The 17,979-nt window shown below is 41.3% G+C and overlaps 1 protein-coding gene and 1 long non-coding RNA gene across 4 annotated transcripts; one reads left to right on the top strand and one right to left on the bottom strand.

Moving 5' to 3' along the window:
* Positions 1 to 3,024: 3,024 nt before the first annotated feature.
* LOC129604246 (uncharacterized) lies at positions 3,025 to 12,479 on the bottom strand. Its single transcript, XR_008694971.1, has 2 exons — positions 12,226 to 12,479; positions 3,025 to 11,719 (listed from the first exon to the last, which is right to left on the bottom strand). It is a non-coding gene; the product is annotated as an uncharacterized LOC129604246 (long non-coding RNA).
* Positions 10,276 to 17,525, top strand: LOC114857952 (NADH-cytochrome b5 reductase 2). Of its 3 annotated transcripts, XM_055509775.1 has the most exons (10): positions 10,276 to 10,555; positions 12,439 to 12,533; positions 13,604 to 13,750; positions 14,558 to 14,630; positions 14,922 to 15,028; positions 15,899 to 16,028; positions 16,167 to 16,250; positions 16,406 to 16,491; positions 16,601 to 16,700; positions 17,080 to 17,525. In XM_055509775.1, exons 3-10 carry the CDS (start codon positions 13,715 to 13,717, stop codon positions 17,250 to 17,252), a joined length of 789 nt encoding a protein of 262 aa, XP_055365750.1. In that variant the 5' UTR covers positions 10,276 to 10,555; positions 12,439 to 12,533; positions 13,604 to 13,714; the 3' UTR covers positions 17,253 to 17,525. The 3 variants fall into 3 exon arrangements, with proteins under 3 accessions (XP_055365750.1, XP_055365751.1, XP_029010737.1); XM_055509776.1 differs by lacking the exon at positions 10,276 to 10,555 and having other exon boundaries at positions 12,439 to 12,538; XM_029154904.2 differs by lacking the exons at positions 10,276 to 10,555; positions 12,439 to 12,533 and adding an exon at positions 13,372 to 13,498.
* Positions 17,526 to 17,979: the final 454 nt, after the last annotated feature.

Raw genomic sequence — 17,979 nt, 5'->3', positions numbered from 1 at the left:
TGGACTAGACTCTGTTCTGCCTTTCAGTGCCAGCTGTAGCCTCACATTCCAGCCCTGGTGAAGACCGTCACCGCCCAGTTTCTAGCTCATATTACTTGATCTTTGTGTCTGCGTTAGCTGATGAACAGTGCCAAGGAACGGCTTCATCCAGTGAGGGATTTTCTCTAGTAACAGCAAGTCATCTATATTTCATTAAAAGCACAGGCGTCTTTGATGTTCACAGTACTGTGAATGTGTGCTTGTCATGACTCTGCAGTGTGAGGGATGACCTTACAACTGATGAAGAGGAAAAATCAGAAACCCTGCTCTCCCTGATGATCACTCTGGCTAATTGTATAATGCTTGAAGTTTCTAATATTCTTCCATTTTTTGTCATTCTTCTTGTCCACTACGTTAGTGATACAATTAATGCTGTTTGCACATACTGACTAATTTGCACAGGTGTAAGTGATATTCATAGTCTCTGAACTAGCAGTGCAAGGTCATCTGTAAATCTGTGCATTATTACAACAATAAAGTTGAATCTAATCAAACTGAATCCGATTTAATGTTTTCTAGAGAGGAAGGGGAGCGATACCTGTCATGTAGGAAAAACATGCAGCATGTGCAGTTTTTTTTTAGTTTGAAGTCTAACAGTGCAGATAGTAATATAAAGGGGTCAAGCTTTACAATGCCCCATTATTAATGTTCTAATTATTGTTATCTATGCATATAAATACATATTGTAAATGTAAATAGCATGTAAAGTTTCTCCTCTGCTTTATCTGTTTGTGAATCTAATAGCAACATGAGGGTAATGTTGGTAGATGTCCCATGATAGAATAAGTAGCACATGATGCATGCACACATACACACAAACAGCAAACAGAAACCTCAGTAGCTGAGGAGAGGTTGAGTCTGATAGTATTGTGTATCTGTGTGTGTGTGGTGGAAATTTTCCATAAAGAAGTAGATGAGAGAGAGTTGTCCTTTTTCTGCGATTTATTGAAATAATAAAGAAAATAAAAATAATGGGGAAAGCAAATAAAAAGCATGGATGTTGATCGTGCACATCAACAAACCAGAATCAGTGCACACACCACGGAGGTATAATGCAAAGAGCCCACGATCCTCAAGTTGCTTCTGCCTTTTAACCCCTTTCTCTGGCTCTGGTGGAATGTCTCTCTGCAGCAATGGAATTGTTTGCGCCACCTTATCTCGCTGTGAGTGAGAATGTTTGCTTTCTCACTTCTGCATCGTCATGTCTTGTTATTCAAAGGAAGGAACACCGAGCTTCCAAGACAAGATGCATTTGCTTTAACAGCCTTGGGTCTGGTGGGGAGTCAGATAGGATGGAGCCAGAGTCCGGGTGTAAAAGACAAACATATATCAGAAATTATTAGTCAGTCAAATGGAGCATCAGATGTTTAGACTTGATGTACGTCAGGGCACAAGAGATTATTTGTTTGTGTAAGAATGTTCAGTATTGCACCTAACCAGCACATGACGAGTGTGTTGGATAAGAAACAGCACAAGGCAAAATTTTTCCATTACATTCCCCCCTTTTGATTACACATTAATCAAACACTAAAATAATAAATTTTTTCAAACATTGCATTTTGTAGTAACAACCCTTACAAATGAAACAGTAAGTGTATTAAGTCAAAATTCAAAAATACACCTTCACATAAAAATGCAAGTAACTTAGGGATAAAAGGTTGGGAGCTGTTTTGGTGGGTAGTTAAACAAGAATAACCTCTGTATGAGCATGTGCAGAAAATAAGTCCATAATCATATTTGTACCAGATTATATTTTGTGATCAGATAGCCATCGTCAAAGTCATTACGTGAATTAGAGTTGGGGTTTTTGAACATAGTGCATTGTGTCATTTGATACAAGAGTGTTGCTGAGGTCGCACGCATGATGAGACCTCTAACCAGTGGGATAACGCAAAAACCAAACAAGAGAATCACAGCCATCTCAATGATAAAGGAAACAGCTGCAGACATGAGAACAGATTTCCATTTTCCAGACATTTCGTCTAGCCAATTCCAAGAGGAAGAATCTATACCAGAGTTAGCTGAGATTCTGAAGGTCGTGGAGCGCCTTCGCCACAATACCATTAGAATCAGTGTTATTCAGGATGTAAGTACAACATGCCTCTCCAAACATAACACAAACGCCTCTTTTCTCTGCTAACAACATGTCTACGGCCATTCAATTGTAATGTAATAAAGACAATTAATGTATGATAGCCATAGGTTTCCGATGGGGTTCTGTTTCATATAATCTTCAGATAGATTTCATGCTTTCGGATCTTTAATTGTACATTTGGGCCTAGAGCGAATACGAGATTCAGGGATTTAACCAGAATGATGATGCGTTTTTCCGCTTGTGTTGTCTTTCATCTGTAGATGAAGGATAAAACTAATTGTAGCAGTGAATAAAGTGATTGTGAGCAAATTAAACACCAAGTCAACTTTAGGATATTTAAACTCAGTGTTGTGAATTATGTGAAATTTTCTCATTCAAAAGTAGTGTGCAAAGTTACATGAAAACATCATATGATCAAGGCAATAATCAGAGTAACATAAAATGTCTAACGCAACGAGGTTACAATTGATGTCTTGTAACAATCTGCTTCGTCCTGTTGAACAGTAGCGTTAGATTGTTTCCAACCTGTGTGTTGAAGTATTGATTGCTCGTTGGGGTTCTTCAGGTTGTGATCAGCTGATCACAGAGACACTTGGGATTCGTTATCACCGCCAGGTTTCCTCCCAATGTCCTCTGAGTCACTGTCACTCCCGTGATGTGAAGAGTCTACACGTCGTCCAGCGTCGGCAACTCAAGGCTGCTCGTGTGTGTGTTTTCTCAGGAGCGTGTGTGTAGATGTATGGTCTGATAGTGTGATTCATCGGCGCAGCTTCAGGCGGCGCTTGGCTCACACCTTTAGCTGAACGGTCAACGCAGCCTCGCCTCAGTGCGTGTGTGAGCACAGCGAGGGTCGTTCTTCTCAATTCTTTTCGTCAGTGGTGGTTTTCTTGTGTGGTGTAGATGTAGATGGAGGGTCGTCTGTCGGATCCGGGACCTTCTTGCAGTGGAGTGGATCCAAGTCGCTCTCTCTGCGATCTTTACAGCCGTGTGGGTCGTCAGAAGGACCTGGAAGTGGCCTCGCCACCGTTTGGAGTTCCAGTGCTTCCTCCTGAACTCCTTAACGATCACCCAGTGCCCTGGTTGGATGGTGTAGTGGTCCTGTCGCCTGCTTTCACCTGTTGGAAATCTGAATTATGGGGAAAAGGTGTTTGGGCAGCACAGCTGCCATCAGGCCCAAACCAGACTCCATGGCTACAGGTGGAACCATTCGTCAGCCAGAGTCTGTGTTCCTGCGAGGTAGAAAATGTTTAAAGCACAGGGAGAGAGGAAGAAAGGAAGGAAAGGATAGAGAGAGTTGGAGAGAGGGAACAAGGATGAGGAGAGGAAACGAGGATCAGGAGAGGGAGGGGTTGTCGTCCTTCGCAGCAGCGTCTGCAGCTGCATGTCGGCAGAAACAAAGTCGTCACTGATGATGTAAAAACAGCATTAGCTGTAGGCAGCAGGACAGCGTCCAGCAAAGCAGAACCTAATCATGATGTGAGATAGGTTTGCAATTAGACTTCAAAAAAGCTTCCTATGCTTCCACAGAGAACCAACGTGTGACAAGCATCTGTGGAGTCTGTAGATGGTAACAGACTCTCCTTCTGCTAGTTTACTAGCTTCAGTCAACGCAATCAACTCTGCAGCCTGAGCAGAGTAGTGTCTTAGCAAAGCGCCAGACTTCAAGACGACCTCTTGATAGTAATGTTCAGCATGTTGAGTAAGGTGGTGTTGCATCTAAGCCATCGGGCTGTAGAACGTGGGATCTATTCCAAAAGAATCAAAGACACAGTATGAGGACAAAAGAACAGAAGTCGTACAACCTGATTTCTCATTCACTGTTTGAGTGAAAGGTCGCGTAGGGTCAGATCAGGAAGACCCAAAGTAGGAGCCGACTGAAGAGCAAGCATGAGGTCAATAAACGTCAGCCTCAGACGTCCACGTGAGACAAGAAGTGGACGATGAAGACGTCTGCATCAGAACCCTGAGTGGGCCTCAAAGACATTAAAGTTAAGAATGAAGTTCCTGCAATAAGAACAAAAACCTAGAAAAGATAAGCTGTTTATACGTGCACGGTTTAGGCAGGTTTCAAATTGCTTCAACTCTGTTGGGTGAGATGGATTTGCCATCAGCTGTAATTACAATGACCCAGAAAATAACCTTTGTCTGAACAAAGTGTAATTTAGACAGGCTCTCTTTGTGGCCTGTAGCATCCAATGTTTCAGTATCTTAGCGGTGTCTGCAGTAACGCCATCTTTGGCTCCTTTAAGAGGGTGGTGTTGTTTACATGGTCTGTGGTCAGATTTAGGTGTGATGACCACTGGTTCACATCCTCTGATCAAACCTACATCATGTCTGTGTGTGAGCCACAGGGAAGCAGGGCTTCCTGTAAGGCTGAGTGTTGGCTCAGAGCGTCCTCTGAAAAATCAAAATAAAAACAAAAGCATGTAGTGTGTCATTAGAATGTGGAGGTACCAAGTTCACTGTTTGCTGCACATAACAGGCAGAATAAAAATAAGTTTTCTAAAACTATGCAAAGTAGGTGAATACGTCACATGGGGTCAGAAGTCGTTCACCAGTCTCCACCCCGTTGACATCTGTTCACGAAAGGACCCACGTCCTGCATCTGTCTCCATCATGTTTTCACAGAGGGACGTGTGGAACTGTAGAATAAACATCAAAAATCTTTTTGTTCGTTAGTAAAAGAAATCGCAAGCGCAGACCTGTGTTCATCCCAAAAGAGGGAAGTTGAGGTCAGTTTGAGTGTGTGTGTGGAATCATAAACAAGCTGCGATGCAGCCTGTGTGAGGGCCTCAGTTACAGCCCCCCCTCAGCAGCCAATGATAAGAGCACAGCTGAGCTGAAGTTAACACCAGCAAAAGAGGGATTATTTAGAATGTCTGTAGATGTAACCTGCACTCCGTCTGGAGTGGAAATCAATCAAATACCTAAACTACACATCAGATGTCTTCCTAAAAATTTAACTGGGCACAAGTTTGAAAGCAAAAATGAATGTTAAGGTGTCTTGCTGTCAGATGTTGCACAAGACAGTGAAAGAATAAGTTTTTCTTTAATAGTCTGGTACGTACAGTAATTATTATTACTTCTCTCTAATAGTCGTCTTCCCTTTAATAGTCATTAATAGTCTGTTTCAGTCAGTCTCAGTCTTTCTATGGTCTGGTTTTGTTTTTTCTACAGTCTGTTTTGTTTTTCTATAGTCTGGCCAGACAAACCTATATTGTGCACAAGTATTTTTAGAAACATGGAGGATTTTATTACTGAATTTGTTGCAAATTGAAATAGTTTAAACCCATCAGACTGTAAAGTCATGCAGCAGTTGTCATTTAGCTGTTTGTCATATTTTTAAAATCACTCTGTGGGATTTTTTTTGAGCAAAAAGCGATTCTTCATTGCGAGCAGATAAGCATGAACATGAATTTGAGCGTGTATCAGCTGTAAGCGTGTTTCTTCATTGCGTGTATGAATGTGTGTGTGTGTGTTTGCGGTACCGTCTTGTACGTCACGTGAAAAGGAACCGTCACCTTCCTCCTTCCCCAACCATCAGTCTGATGTGAGCGCCAGTGGGTGAAGCCTTTCAATGGGACAGTTGTTCCTCGATGACAGACCTTTCCTGGATCCTCAGATGCAGCTCTATTGGGCCGATCACGTCTGAAGCCTCTCCTGTTGTTTCAACCAGTGTCTGTGTCAGAGCACGTCTTCTCACTCTGCTGTTGCTCTGTCCTTGTTTTCCTTTGCTGATTGTCATAAGCAGGTGTCTGTGTCAGACACACACGCTTGTAGTAGCTGGTTCATCTGATGAGCCCAGAACGTGATGGCTGCAGACGTTGTGGGAGTCGCTGAGGCGTCCATGCTGTGGTCTGTGTCCTCCAGCTGCTGTGGTGTCAGAGCTTCCACCCCGTTCTGGTTGTTGGTTGGCGCTTCTTCTCCTTCGGTTCTTCTGCTGATGGTGGGAAAGGAGTCCAGATCCGGATTTACCCTCATCGCGCTCAGTTCTGCATTAGAATAGAGAGCAGAAACAATGGGAGCATTTGCTCTTGGCATGATATGTGTGTGGTGTATGTATGTGTGGTGTGTGGTGTGGCAGAGTGCAAACAATTCTTCCCCAGAGTTGTTATCTCCTTTTTTTTTTTTCTGTTACTCTCATCACTCTTTTGTTTCTTTTAGGGCTTTAGTTTTGATGTTTTGCTTTTTCAAATCTTTTAAAGGTGCATATGTCTTTTACACTACGTAATTCTCCTTTTGAACCTATAACCAGTTTCCCACTCATGGAAACATGAAACACACTAATAACCATATTTACCTTTTACTTTTAATTACTTTTACTTTTGTAATGCTGCAGTCTGGTGGTGGAGACTTAGATCGCCCCGAACCCATCTTTCAGAGTCCCGGCGGTTTTCTGCCTTAGACTTTTTTGTGTTCCGGCCGGAACCTTTTTTCGAAATTTCTCTTCCACGGACGTCTCCGTAGAAAGGGAACCGCTCAGATCAGCGACAAGGTTCTCGGAAGTGGTCCCTCACCGTCAGGCCCCTCTAAGACCCGGGTCCCTCGTATCTCGAAACCACTTCCCCCTGCAAACGCGCTCCGTATTTCAGAAGCCGTCTTTTATTTCCTTGTCCACTCCCTTTGGACTGCGCTCAGATCTGCACACTGGTCTGTACCCTCAGTACAGACAAAACAAGCTCGGTCCCACGAGCCAACCCTTAGCAACCACCGTCTCGGCCACCAGGGCAGACTTTGACCTAATTAATTTTTACCCGAATATTAAATTTTTTAATTAAAAAAAAATTGTTTGGTCCTAATTATTATATTTTAGATGTTTTCAGCCACATAGTCGTTTTAGAAATATTATTATCTCTTTTCCTAGTTATATTTTCTTTTTGTTTGTTTTTTTTTTCCCAAATTAAAAGGAATCTCTCTCACCGAGCCGAGCCAAATTAGGATTTGAGTTTGAATCTGAGTTCGTGGATCTCGTCAGAGGCGATCCAGACGGGTGAGCAGTCCTCCCAGCTCTGAATGTCTGTAGAGGTTTGGAGGCTGAGCGACCCTAGTCCTCAGGACTATCGTCCCTGGTCACACCGTCCAGACGACCTGCCGCGGGATCCTGTTCGTAGACGCCAATTTCTGTGGTGGAAATTTTCCATAAAGAAGTAGATGAGAGAGAGTTGTCCTTTTTCTGCGATTTATTGAAATAATAAAGAAAATAAAAATAATGGGGAAAGCAAATAAAAAGCATGGATGTTGATCGTGCACATCAACAAACCAAAAACCAGCTGGGGAGATCAGTGCACACACCACGGAGGTATAATGCAAAGAGCCCACGATCCTCAAGTTGCTTCTGCCTTTTAACCCCTTTCTCTGGCTCTGGTGGAATGTCTCTCTGCAGCAATGGAATTGTTTGCGCCACCTTATCTCGCTGTGAGTGAGAATGTTTGCTTTCTCACTTCTGCATCGTCATGTCTTGTTATTCAAAGGAAGGAACACCGAGCTTCCAAGACAAGATGCATTTGCTTTAACAGCCTTTGGGTCTGGTGGGGAGTCAGATAGGATGGAGCCAGAGTCCGGGTGTAAAAGACAAACATATATCAGAAATTATTAGACAGTCAAATGGAGCATCAGATGTTTAGACTTGATGTACGTCAGGGCACAAGAGATTATTTGTTTGTGTAAGAATGTTCAGTATTGTACCTAACCAGCACATGACGAGTGTGTTGGATAAGAAACAGCACAAGGCAAAATTTTTCCATTACAGTGTGGATCATTTGTTTTTTTCTAATAATGAGAGAAATAACGTGGTTCTAGCAGCACTAATTGCTTTTTATGTAGTAGTATTAAACTGCCCTCCCATCCTCTACAGGAATGATGTCATTTTCATTTCTAGTTTTTGAGTCCTGTGCTTTAAACTGTGAATCAAAGTTATACCATAGAGCTGACCTCCTCCGAGTCACTGCTGCCTCCTTCAGAGGAACATCAGTGTCTAAAGTGAAGCTGCAGCATCATCAACTGAACGATCCACCTGTGCATGAGTAGGATTAAGACTACTCTCCTTAAATCCAGCAACAGCATTGTCTGATACAGTAAACATCTGCTATAGGGGAATTTCCGCAGCTGCTGTAACGATATAGTAAAGTTATTTAGAAATGGTAAGATAAAGGGTTTTGAGGAATAACTATTAAAATTATAAATTTCAACATTTCAAGCAATGTCAGGACAAGATGAAGTGATTGCATTTGATCTAAGGTTTGTACAATTAGCATAATGAATTTTATTCACTCAAGCCTTTGATGTTTATTAAATTTGTGTGGTTAACCGTTATTTTTATAATTAATAATTTTTCTAATTTAGCTGGTCGGGTCTCCGCTGCTGGACCTGAGCCTCAGGGGCATTTAGTGTAGATATAAGACATGCCACAGTAGAGTAACTACTGGAGCAACTGGAATGTGAAAAGCCTTCAACAATAGACATGCACACATGCATATACTCATGAACAATTGTAAATGTATGATTTTTTCTACATATACTGTACATATCAAATTGTTTCTGTTTTTTTATCTCTGTGCACAGTCCTCCAAAAATGTCATACAAGTATAATTCAGTGTATCTTTCCATGTGGAGATTCTCACTTCTGTTACTAAACTCACATACTGTAGTAAAACCATGACATTAGTGTAATAGAGATTTAGCTTCAGCATTTGGACAAAAATTACTCAATTTATTCATTTTCCTAAATTTTAGGATAAATCCCCTTTTTGATGTTTGATGATGATGAGTGGTTTTCAAAAAGTCAAATAAAAATGTTGAAGGGTCACTCCCTTATTCATACATTCATACAGAAACTCTCCAGATTTGTATATATCTGTAAATCTCTTAACTATTATTAACAGAGGTTATAATGTGAATGCACCCTAACTGGACAAGGACAAGAACTGTTTTACCCCGGCTGTAAATACAACACACACTGATTAGTCACCAGGCAGAGGTGATACAACAAGATGTCCAGTGTTATGGCCACACAGCTCATGTGTTTCCCTAAAACAAGGAATTATTTCACTCATGTCTCTGCACATTATTAACAGTCAAATCATTGACCCTGTTTAGTTATGTAGTTATTTTGTGGTCCTATATTAGAATTGAGTGTCCTAGCCAGGCTTATCTAATAATGGTTAAATAGAGCTTCTTGCTTTGTCAGGAGTTAGGAGTGATGAGTACTATACACCATCATCAGCTTCATCCACAGAACAAAGCTAAGCTTGGGAAATTTATGACATAGATTCCACCAGCTAAAGGAAGTGAATGACTATGTGCACAATATTATCTGAACAGACAATGGTTGTATTGACAGTGCATGGGCCCCCTCCACTGATATGAACTTAAAGCAAAGGAAAAAAAATATCCCATGGATTTGAAAATGACTCACTTCAAAGTTTTCAAAGTTCAAAGGATTAAATACTATTACATAAAAAATAATGAATACATATAGAGACTCATATAACTTAGTAGCCAGGGAACACCGTAAATGACATATTGTTTATGTACAGTAGTACACAGCTACATGTGGTAGCATCCGCTGAAGTGTATTGCTCTTGATCTCTAAACCAGTAGCCTAAAATATGATTGTGATATCAGATATGATGTTGTTATTTGTGTGTCTGTATGAGTTTCCTCATGAAGGTGTCTGTGCCCTACTAAACATGACATTGTATCAGATGAAAAGACGACTGAACATCTGGGAAAAGAGGGCCTCTAGAGTAGAACGAAATACGATATAGTTGTTAGGATGAGATTTGGACACACAAGGCTCAATAGTACAAGAAATTGTGAATGTAAAGAAGAGGAAATTTTTTAGCATGTCATTTTACATTGGTCCTTATATATTCAACAAATAGTTAGAATGATAGATTTTGATGTTGTTTTTGTAGTTTTTGTATGTTTGTTTGATTGATGCTTGGTTGATGTTCACCATCTAATCCACGCTCCATCTTAGAAGGCGGCAGCAGTGCACCAGCATGTTTCTTGCCAACTGCCAATAAACGAAGTGTGAAGAAAAAGCAGCAGAAGAAGAAAAAGAAGACGCGCTGGAAGCTGTGTCGCGCGTGAGGGCTCGAGCCGGACGTGATTGGCTGACGGCGCTGCGCCACTTCCTGCTCGCGCTGCTTTTGTCTGGCGTGTGGCTGGACGTGGCTTTTTCGCCGGGCTGATTGGCGCTGAGCGTATTGCGTCACCTCCGATGCTTCGCTGTTGTTACGTGTGTACGGTTTTCTTCAGTGATTGCAGCATCTGCTGGTTGTCTGTGGAAACTGCATCCGATTTTCTTCAGGAAAAGCATCGTTTCCACAGTACGTGGCTTTAATCTGCCCCTCTCTTCGCTCACCACCTCTCCAGCGACAGGAGAAAAGATGACCATATGTTAACTCTTGTGGAAAGGTGAGGTTCACACAGGTGTGGAAGTCCACAGTTGCGTTTTGTGATCGCCGAGTTGCACCAAACGGCACCAAACGGCACAGCATTTTATGCTGTTTTGTCATTTGTTCCATGAGAAACTTAGCATCAGTGATGAACCCACTCAGTCTTAATTATACCCTTGATTGTCTCCTGACCTACAGGGTTGAACTGATCATTCAATAGTTCTTTACAAAACATGAGCTTTTGAATTTACAGTAACAGACATACTGCAGTTAGAAAACACGTTTTGTGTGCTAATGCTGTTGCTCATGAAAAAGAAACCATAAAAACTAAAATTAAGTGTTGTTCCAACAATTCAGACAAATCTGACCTTGCATGGACATATAGTTAAATAATATAAAAGGACTCTGAGTTACTAGAATCACATCAATAATAGAGGAAGATAAAAACAACCCAGCTTTCTTTTGGTTCTGTGGACTCAGACTAGTCCTGAGCCTGGTTTCAGTACATGAGCTTCTTCATACAAATGGCATGAGTCAGTGTTCAGATTGAACAGCTTCAATTGTTCAGTCTTCCCTCTAAGACCTAACGCTCTAAGAATTAACTCACGTAAATCATAAACATGTTTCTTAGACCCAATTCATAGACTACCCAACATACAACACCGTAGTATGTAGCCAGTTTCTGCTAATAGCTACAGTACGTGCCACAGGCTTCTGAAGTCAGACATAACTTCAAACATATCTGAACTTGTGTTGTGCCCCCCAGCACATAACTCCATGCAGGACTACTGAGGCCGCCATCACAGGAAGTCCGTAGCAGCTGTCTGCACACACCAAAGTCTACTAAAGGTCCCATCGCTGGGTGTGTGCTGGTTATTCTCGCACCAGCTCGCAAAGTCAGCAATGACCCCCCTGCACTCCTGCTCATTCCCCCCAATACACAGCTAACAATGGCGGTGTCATCAGAGAACCTCTGTAGGTGACAGTGGTGGGCGTGGCATTTAAAGTCAGACGTGTAACCAGAAAAGGGGAGCGCATCGTGCCCTGAGAGGCCTCTGCGCTGCAGACTAGTGTGTCTGATGTGCATCACAAACTGTGGCCTGTCTGTGAGCTAGTGACTGTCCAGGCAGCCAGATGTTGGTCCACGCCCAACTTCCCCCTCAGCAATGATGGCTGGATGGTACTGAAAGTCAAAAAACATCTTACGTTACTTAATTTAGTAAATTGTAATTTTAATGCAAGGCATTAAAACGTGTAATCAGAAAGCACAAGGAAATTTTTCATGTGTGTGAGCGGTCGCTTGGACCACTGTGAGCGACATCAGACATGTGCTGTGCTCGCCAGCATTGCTTTCATCCAAATTGCATGGTTTATTAACGTCAAATTACAGCATTTACATTTGTGTTAGAAAAGACAATATAAACTAAACTTGAAGTGGTAAGGTGGGGGATTAAACCTCAACCCTTGTCTTTCAGAGGCCAATGCATACTAGCTGAGCTGACGGACCTGTTCTGCCTCATCCTCCACTCTGACTCTCTCTGACTCATGTTGAATGAAGGCAATTACGTGCAATTTCATCATTACTGACACTACTTTACTTGCTGTATGACACACACGTGGAGACAGACACGTCCAAGTAGTCTGAGTGTACAAGGGACCTTTTGAAGACACAAATAGTTCGCTACTTACCAACAAAACAAAAGCCCCGGTGACCTAAGCTCATTTGACCGCGGTTGTCGTTGACGTAAATCCGCTGCGTAAATACGGCTGTGAATCGCTGTGAATCGCTGCTCCATTCACAATCGCATTGTGAATGGAGCAGCAAGTTACCGGTCACTCACTGACTCACATCTAAAATAACACAGAATGAATTTTTATGTGTTTGTTTTATTTTCGTTTCAGGTTGGATTTTTTGTGCGCGCAGTGAGATTTTCTGTACGCGCCAACCGTGTCAGCAGTGCGCAATTGCGCATGCGCGCAGTGGTCATCAGGTTCAGGTTAAGTATGTTACTTTGTACCAACTCCTCTCTAGAACAACATAAAACATTGACGCTCTAAACTAATAATGCTTTTAAAAATGGAAGTGTTAAACATTCATTGTCATAAATGAACATGACACAGTGATTGAACCAGCATCAATTCTTCTAGGTTCAAATGCACATGGCTGGAACTCGGCCGGTAGGTTTTTCCAAACATCTTGAGAGAACTAACCACAGATGATCCTGCTGATCATTAGCACCTGCTCGTTATAATTGGTTAATCATACACCTGACTATAATCCTACACAATCCCTGACTTTGTGCAAGTGTACCTAGAAGAATTGATGCTGCTTTGAAGGCAATAAGTAGTAACACTAAATAATGACGTGGTTTAGATTTGTCTTTTGTTCAACCACTTTATTTTGTTCATTTATGAAAATAAATGTTTAACAGAGGACCAGGTACCCAGATTTTCTTCCTAAATCATTACCATAATGTACAACTACTGCAAGTGAATATTCTGCATTCAAAACTAAAGTAATCCCATCAAAATATACTGTGAGGAATCAAGCCTTGTCTTTGGTCCAAAGGGTCTTAGTTAGGCCAATGCGTTTATGTGATCTCTCCACCCCTCCTTTGATGGTGTGATTTTAAGGCTCTGCTCTGTGCGAGTGTTCTCCACTTCTGTAGCGCTGCATGTTGGGTCATGATGAGATTTATCTTCCTATTGGTGCACAGGACCTCGTGTCACCTTTCCCCTAGCACTAAGCCAAGCCCTCCCCTGTGTGTGTGTGTGTGTGTGTGTGTGTGTGTGTGTGTGTGTGTGTGTGTGTGTGTGTGTGTGTGTGTGTGTGTGTGTGTGTGTGTGTGTGTGTGTGCCGTTATCTTGACTCTATGTGGACTCTGGTTTTTCAGAGTCCACATAGGAGAAGGAAGCACACGTTTCCACTTTATTCCCCGTTAATGCGATGGACCAGAACTTGGTGAAATTAACTTCCATTTCATTTAGTGTTATTTAATGTTACTGTAATTAACTCATTATATAACTAAAATCATGTTTTGCTTCTTGTTGTCACTTTGTGTTGCAGACAATCCCGCTGCTGGCAGCAGTGTTTGTGGTGGTGGCGACAGTGCTGTACTTTCTGTTTCAAGGCTCTGGAGCAGAGAAGAACAAGCTGCCTGTGACTCTGCAGGATCCTATGGTCAAATATCCACTTCTGCTGATAGAGAAACAGGTAGAAATACCAATGTGATATAATATTTCAAATACATATTAGTATTTTTTGTAACGGATCAGTTTAATTTAGTATGTAAGTGAAAAAACATTTGATTCCACACATGTGCATATTATTTTGCCTGAAGTATTAGGAAAGAAACAACCTTAGCTCTACTTCTTAGGTCTTCATAAAACACAAAACGTATTGAGAGTTTGATCGCATTATGAGTGAGGTTAAGTGCTGTTTTAATAAGACTTTATTTGTGGATTTCTTTTACTATAATTGGTAACAGCACTTACGGGTCATACAGACAGAACAAACTAGAGTGGATCATAAATGATCCCTGAGGTCTAGAAAGTGTTCCTACCAGGGATGAACTGAATGTGCAGGTGGGGCAGTGATTAGTGTTATGAGAACTAATTCTGATGCAGCTGTTACAATCGGGTGGCATCGTTATATTGGTCCAAAAAATGTTTGTTTTATAATTATTTATTTATATTGTCAAACTCAGTTACTAAACGGGTTCTCGTTAATGCTGCTCCGTCATTAAGACTCCACCGCTCTACCTCACTGAATGCCCTGAATAAACACAAAATACGAACTGAATAATTTAGATGTTTATGATACAAATTGTTTGTTCAAGTGAAATTCTAGGCAGATTTTATCTAAATGAGGCAGAATAGAGCTAAAACGTTAACAAGGATCAAGTAAAGACACTGTTACACAAGAACCTGACACCGTGTGTGTGTGTGTGTGTGTGTGTGTGTGTGTGTGTGTGTGTGTGTGTGTGTGTGTGTGTGTGTGTGTGTGTGTGTCCTTGTACAGGAAATCAGTCATGACACAAAGAAATTTCGGTTTGGCCTTCCCTCTGAATCTCACATCCTTGGACTACCTGTAGGTACTGAGTGTTGTTTTTTCATCTTTCATCATGACATGGAAATAAATATGAAATACAGGATTAAAAATTCTCTTGTGTTTTATCTTAGTGTGAGGTTTTATAAGTGTACTAACATAAAAAGTCACTAGCCACAGTAAAGCTGCAGAAAAAGCTTGTGAAGGAAAGACTTTACCAGTGAGCTCATGTGCAGCCCGTTGTTCGTGCTTTCCTGGTGCAGTCACCCATTCTTTCTAACCCAGCGTTTCCACCTTCCACCTTCCTCCCTGCTTGTCCTTCCGCTTTGTGCTTTAGGTCAGCATGTGTATCTGTCAGCCAAGGTGAATGGCAATCTGGTGGTGCGAGCCTACACTCCAGTCTCCAGTGACAAGCATCAGGGATATGTGGACCTTGTAGTAAAGGTTAGTAACATTTCGAACAGTAACACTCCATAGATCCAGTATACATCCTGTTTGTCTTGTATATTGTCTGTAGGCACTGTATACTTGGGAATTGGGAATAATCATATATTTATATACTGTATATATATTGTATGTATGGTATTTTATTATTACTGTATATATAGTATTTAATATATCCATTGTGTTATGTCCGTTTCTTATGTACAGCTATGATGTGGGGTATGTTTAGTTTAGTTTTACTTTACAAATTTTTTCATGTTAATAAACTACACATAGCCCTGGTTCTGTTCAGGGTCAAATTGACCCAGTGACTTTCGATCAAGGCAAATAAAAGCCCCCTTTACTTAGGCAGTGCCAATGATTGATGCTGTAGGAACCTGTGATTTTGTCCACCCCACCTTTAGTGATATTGTGATCCAGAATAATACTTTTTTTTAAGTTCCCTTGTGCTGCTTTTAGCATTTTTGTGCTTATTATACCCAATTTTTCCCCTTTTGGGGCAGTAAGATGTTAAGGCTGTTTTGTCTGGAAAGGCAAACGTGGAAAAGTGAGGGGCTGTTTTTTGGTTACCAAATGCTCAGTAGAGAGTTAATTTGGCTGTAGCTTGTGAACAAGTTGTCACAATGGTGATGGCGCTGGTTTTCTCATTAAAAACTAATAACAAACCTGCATGTTTGTACTTTTTTATATGGGATTATGAGAGAAGGTGAATGTGTGACACTGTAATGTCTCAAAGATTCAAACAAACCGATCATATATGTTCCTTTGCTCCCACACTGTGGGTGACTTAGACAATGACTTAGTAATTTAGGGCACATTTGATCGGCAAAGCAAGCACATCATTTTAGTGTGTTTTTGAAATGTCTCCAGGTGTACTACAAGAACACGCATCCATCCTTTCCAGAGGGAGGAAAAATGTCTCAATACCTTGACAACATGGCTATTGGGGATAGGATTGATTTTAGAGGACCTAATGGGCTGTTGGTGTATAAAGGAAATGGTACAGTATGATGATAGTGGACAGGCACTCAACACTGCACTTTTCATGTATCAACAGCAGATGTCAGTGTGATGAAGCAAAACTTGGAGCTGCTTGAGCTAATGCAACATAAACTGAACCTTGTTTCTTTTTCATTAGGTCAGTTCTCCATTCGACCAGACAAAAAGTCAGAGCCCAGGATTCAGACGTATAAGCACATTGGAATGATTGCTGGAGGAACAGGTTCACTAACACACCTATTAAATCCTAAACATGAATTACTAAATTATGCATTCATTGCATGTGTGTTTGTCCTTGTACAGGAAATTAGTCATGACACAAGTACCTTCGGTCTGAACTTAGATCTGAATCTCACATGAATGCTTTTTTTATTACAGGAATCACTCCCATGCTACAGTTGATTCACAGCATCACAGCAAACCCCACTGATAACACTAAGTGCTCAATTATATTTGCCAACCAGGTCAGCTGTGTTATTTTTGGAAATCTCACTTGTTTCTTACTTTCAAAGAATATTACTGTACATAAATGGGGAAACCCTGGGGAAATAAAATGTCTTTCCTCTCCTGCAGAGTGAGAAGGATATTCTCCTCAGGACGGAGCTGGAAGACACGAAGAAGAATTATCCTGACAAAGTATCGCTCTGGTTTACACTGGACAAACCTTCACAAGGTTAGGCCGAATGACGTCAGTCTAATTGGAGTTATAAGCTGCCAGTATGTATATGTTGGGGAAAATCCCTGCAGGCTGAGGAGAGCAATAGCTCCAACAAGGTTTTGCAGGATCTTAGCAAAATGTTCATCTCTTTGTTTACATAATCCTTAAAGCAAGCAGACATTTACGAGCATAGTCTTATATCATTTCTGTTGCAAAGGCCTTGAACTCTGCTTGTCTTTGGTTCCATCTTTATTCGTTTGAGGTATTGTACTTGCACTTTGTTACAGAGGAAGGGAAATTTTAAATTTTGTTTTCCTGTTGTAAAATACACAAAGCTGGGTTCAGGAAATGTATGTCGAAATTGTGTTCTGATTGTGTTTCTCATGTTCTCCAGGTTGGAGCTACAGTTCAGGATTTGTAACCTATGACATGATCAAGGAACACCTGCCTGCTCCATCCCACGATGTTCTGATAGTCCTCTGTGGTCCTCCACCGATGATCCAGAATGCATGTCTGCCAAATCTGGACAAGCTGGGACATCTTAAAGAAAACATCTTTGCATATTAATATTCAAATTGCCCACAGAGCTGCTTAGTTGCTAATACTAATCATTCAGTCACAAATCACTGTACTGTATACACTCTGTTGATGGTCTAACATAATCCTAAATGACTAGTGTACAGTGTGTATGCACCTCCAGGACAGAAAGACTGTATTCAAACTACTCTGTAGTCCACATCCACAAAACATCAAATACAATTGAGATGGTTATAAAACAACTGTAATTTTTGTAACATTAAAATAATAATGAATTAAAGATGAAATTCATAAAATAACTACAGCACTATATATATATATATATATATATATATACACACACACACTCTATTCTCACCCTCCGCGGGTGGTCTCATCCACTTTCCAAGCTCGGGTCCTCTACCAGAGGCCAGGGAGCTTGAGGGTTCTGCGCAGTATCCTTGCTGTTCCTAGGACTGCACTTTTCTGGACTAAGATTTCGGATGTTTTTCCAGGGATCTGTTGTAGCCACTCCTCCAGTTTGGGGGTCACAGCCCCTAGTGCTCCGATCACCACAGGCACCACTGTGGCCTTCACCTTCCAAGCCTTCTCCAGTTCTTCTCTGAGCCCTTGGTATTTCTCTAGTTTCTCATGTTCCTTTTTCCTGATGTTGCCATCGCTTGGTATTGCCACATCCACCACTACGGCTTTCCTCTGTTCTTTGTCCACCACCACAATGTCTGGTTGTTTCTCCATTACCAATCTGTCAGTCTGGATC

Source organism: Betta splendens, chromosome 6 (assembly GCF_900634795.4).
Source record: "Betta splendens chromosome 6, fBetSpl5.4, whole genome shotgun sequence".
NCBI classification, from domain to species: domain Eukaryota; kingdom Metazoa; phylum Chordata; class Actinopteri; order Anabantiformes; family Osphronemidae; genus Betta; species Betta splendens.
This window is presented reverse-complemented; position numbering and strand designations above follow the sequence as displayed.

Bases quoted from the DNA above. Each gene is read 5' to 3' on its own strand.
- LOC114857952 (XM_029154904.2), top strand. The intron at 14,631-14,921 runs GTACTGAGTGTT...TTTGTGCTTTAG, and splicing joins CATCCTTGGACTACCTGTAG to GTCAGCATGTGTATCTGTCA. The intron at 16,029-16,166 runs GTACAGTATGAT...CTTTTTCATTAG, and splicing joins GTTGGTGTATAAAGGAAATG to GTCAGTTCTCCATTCGACCA.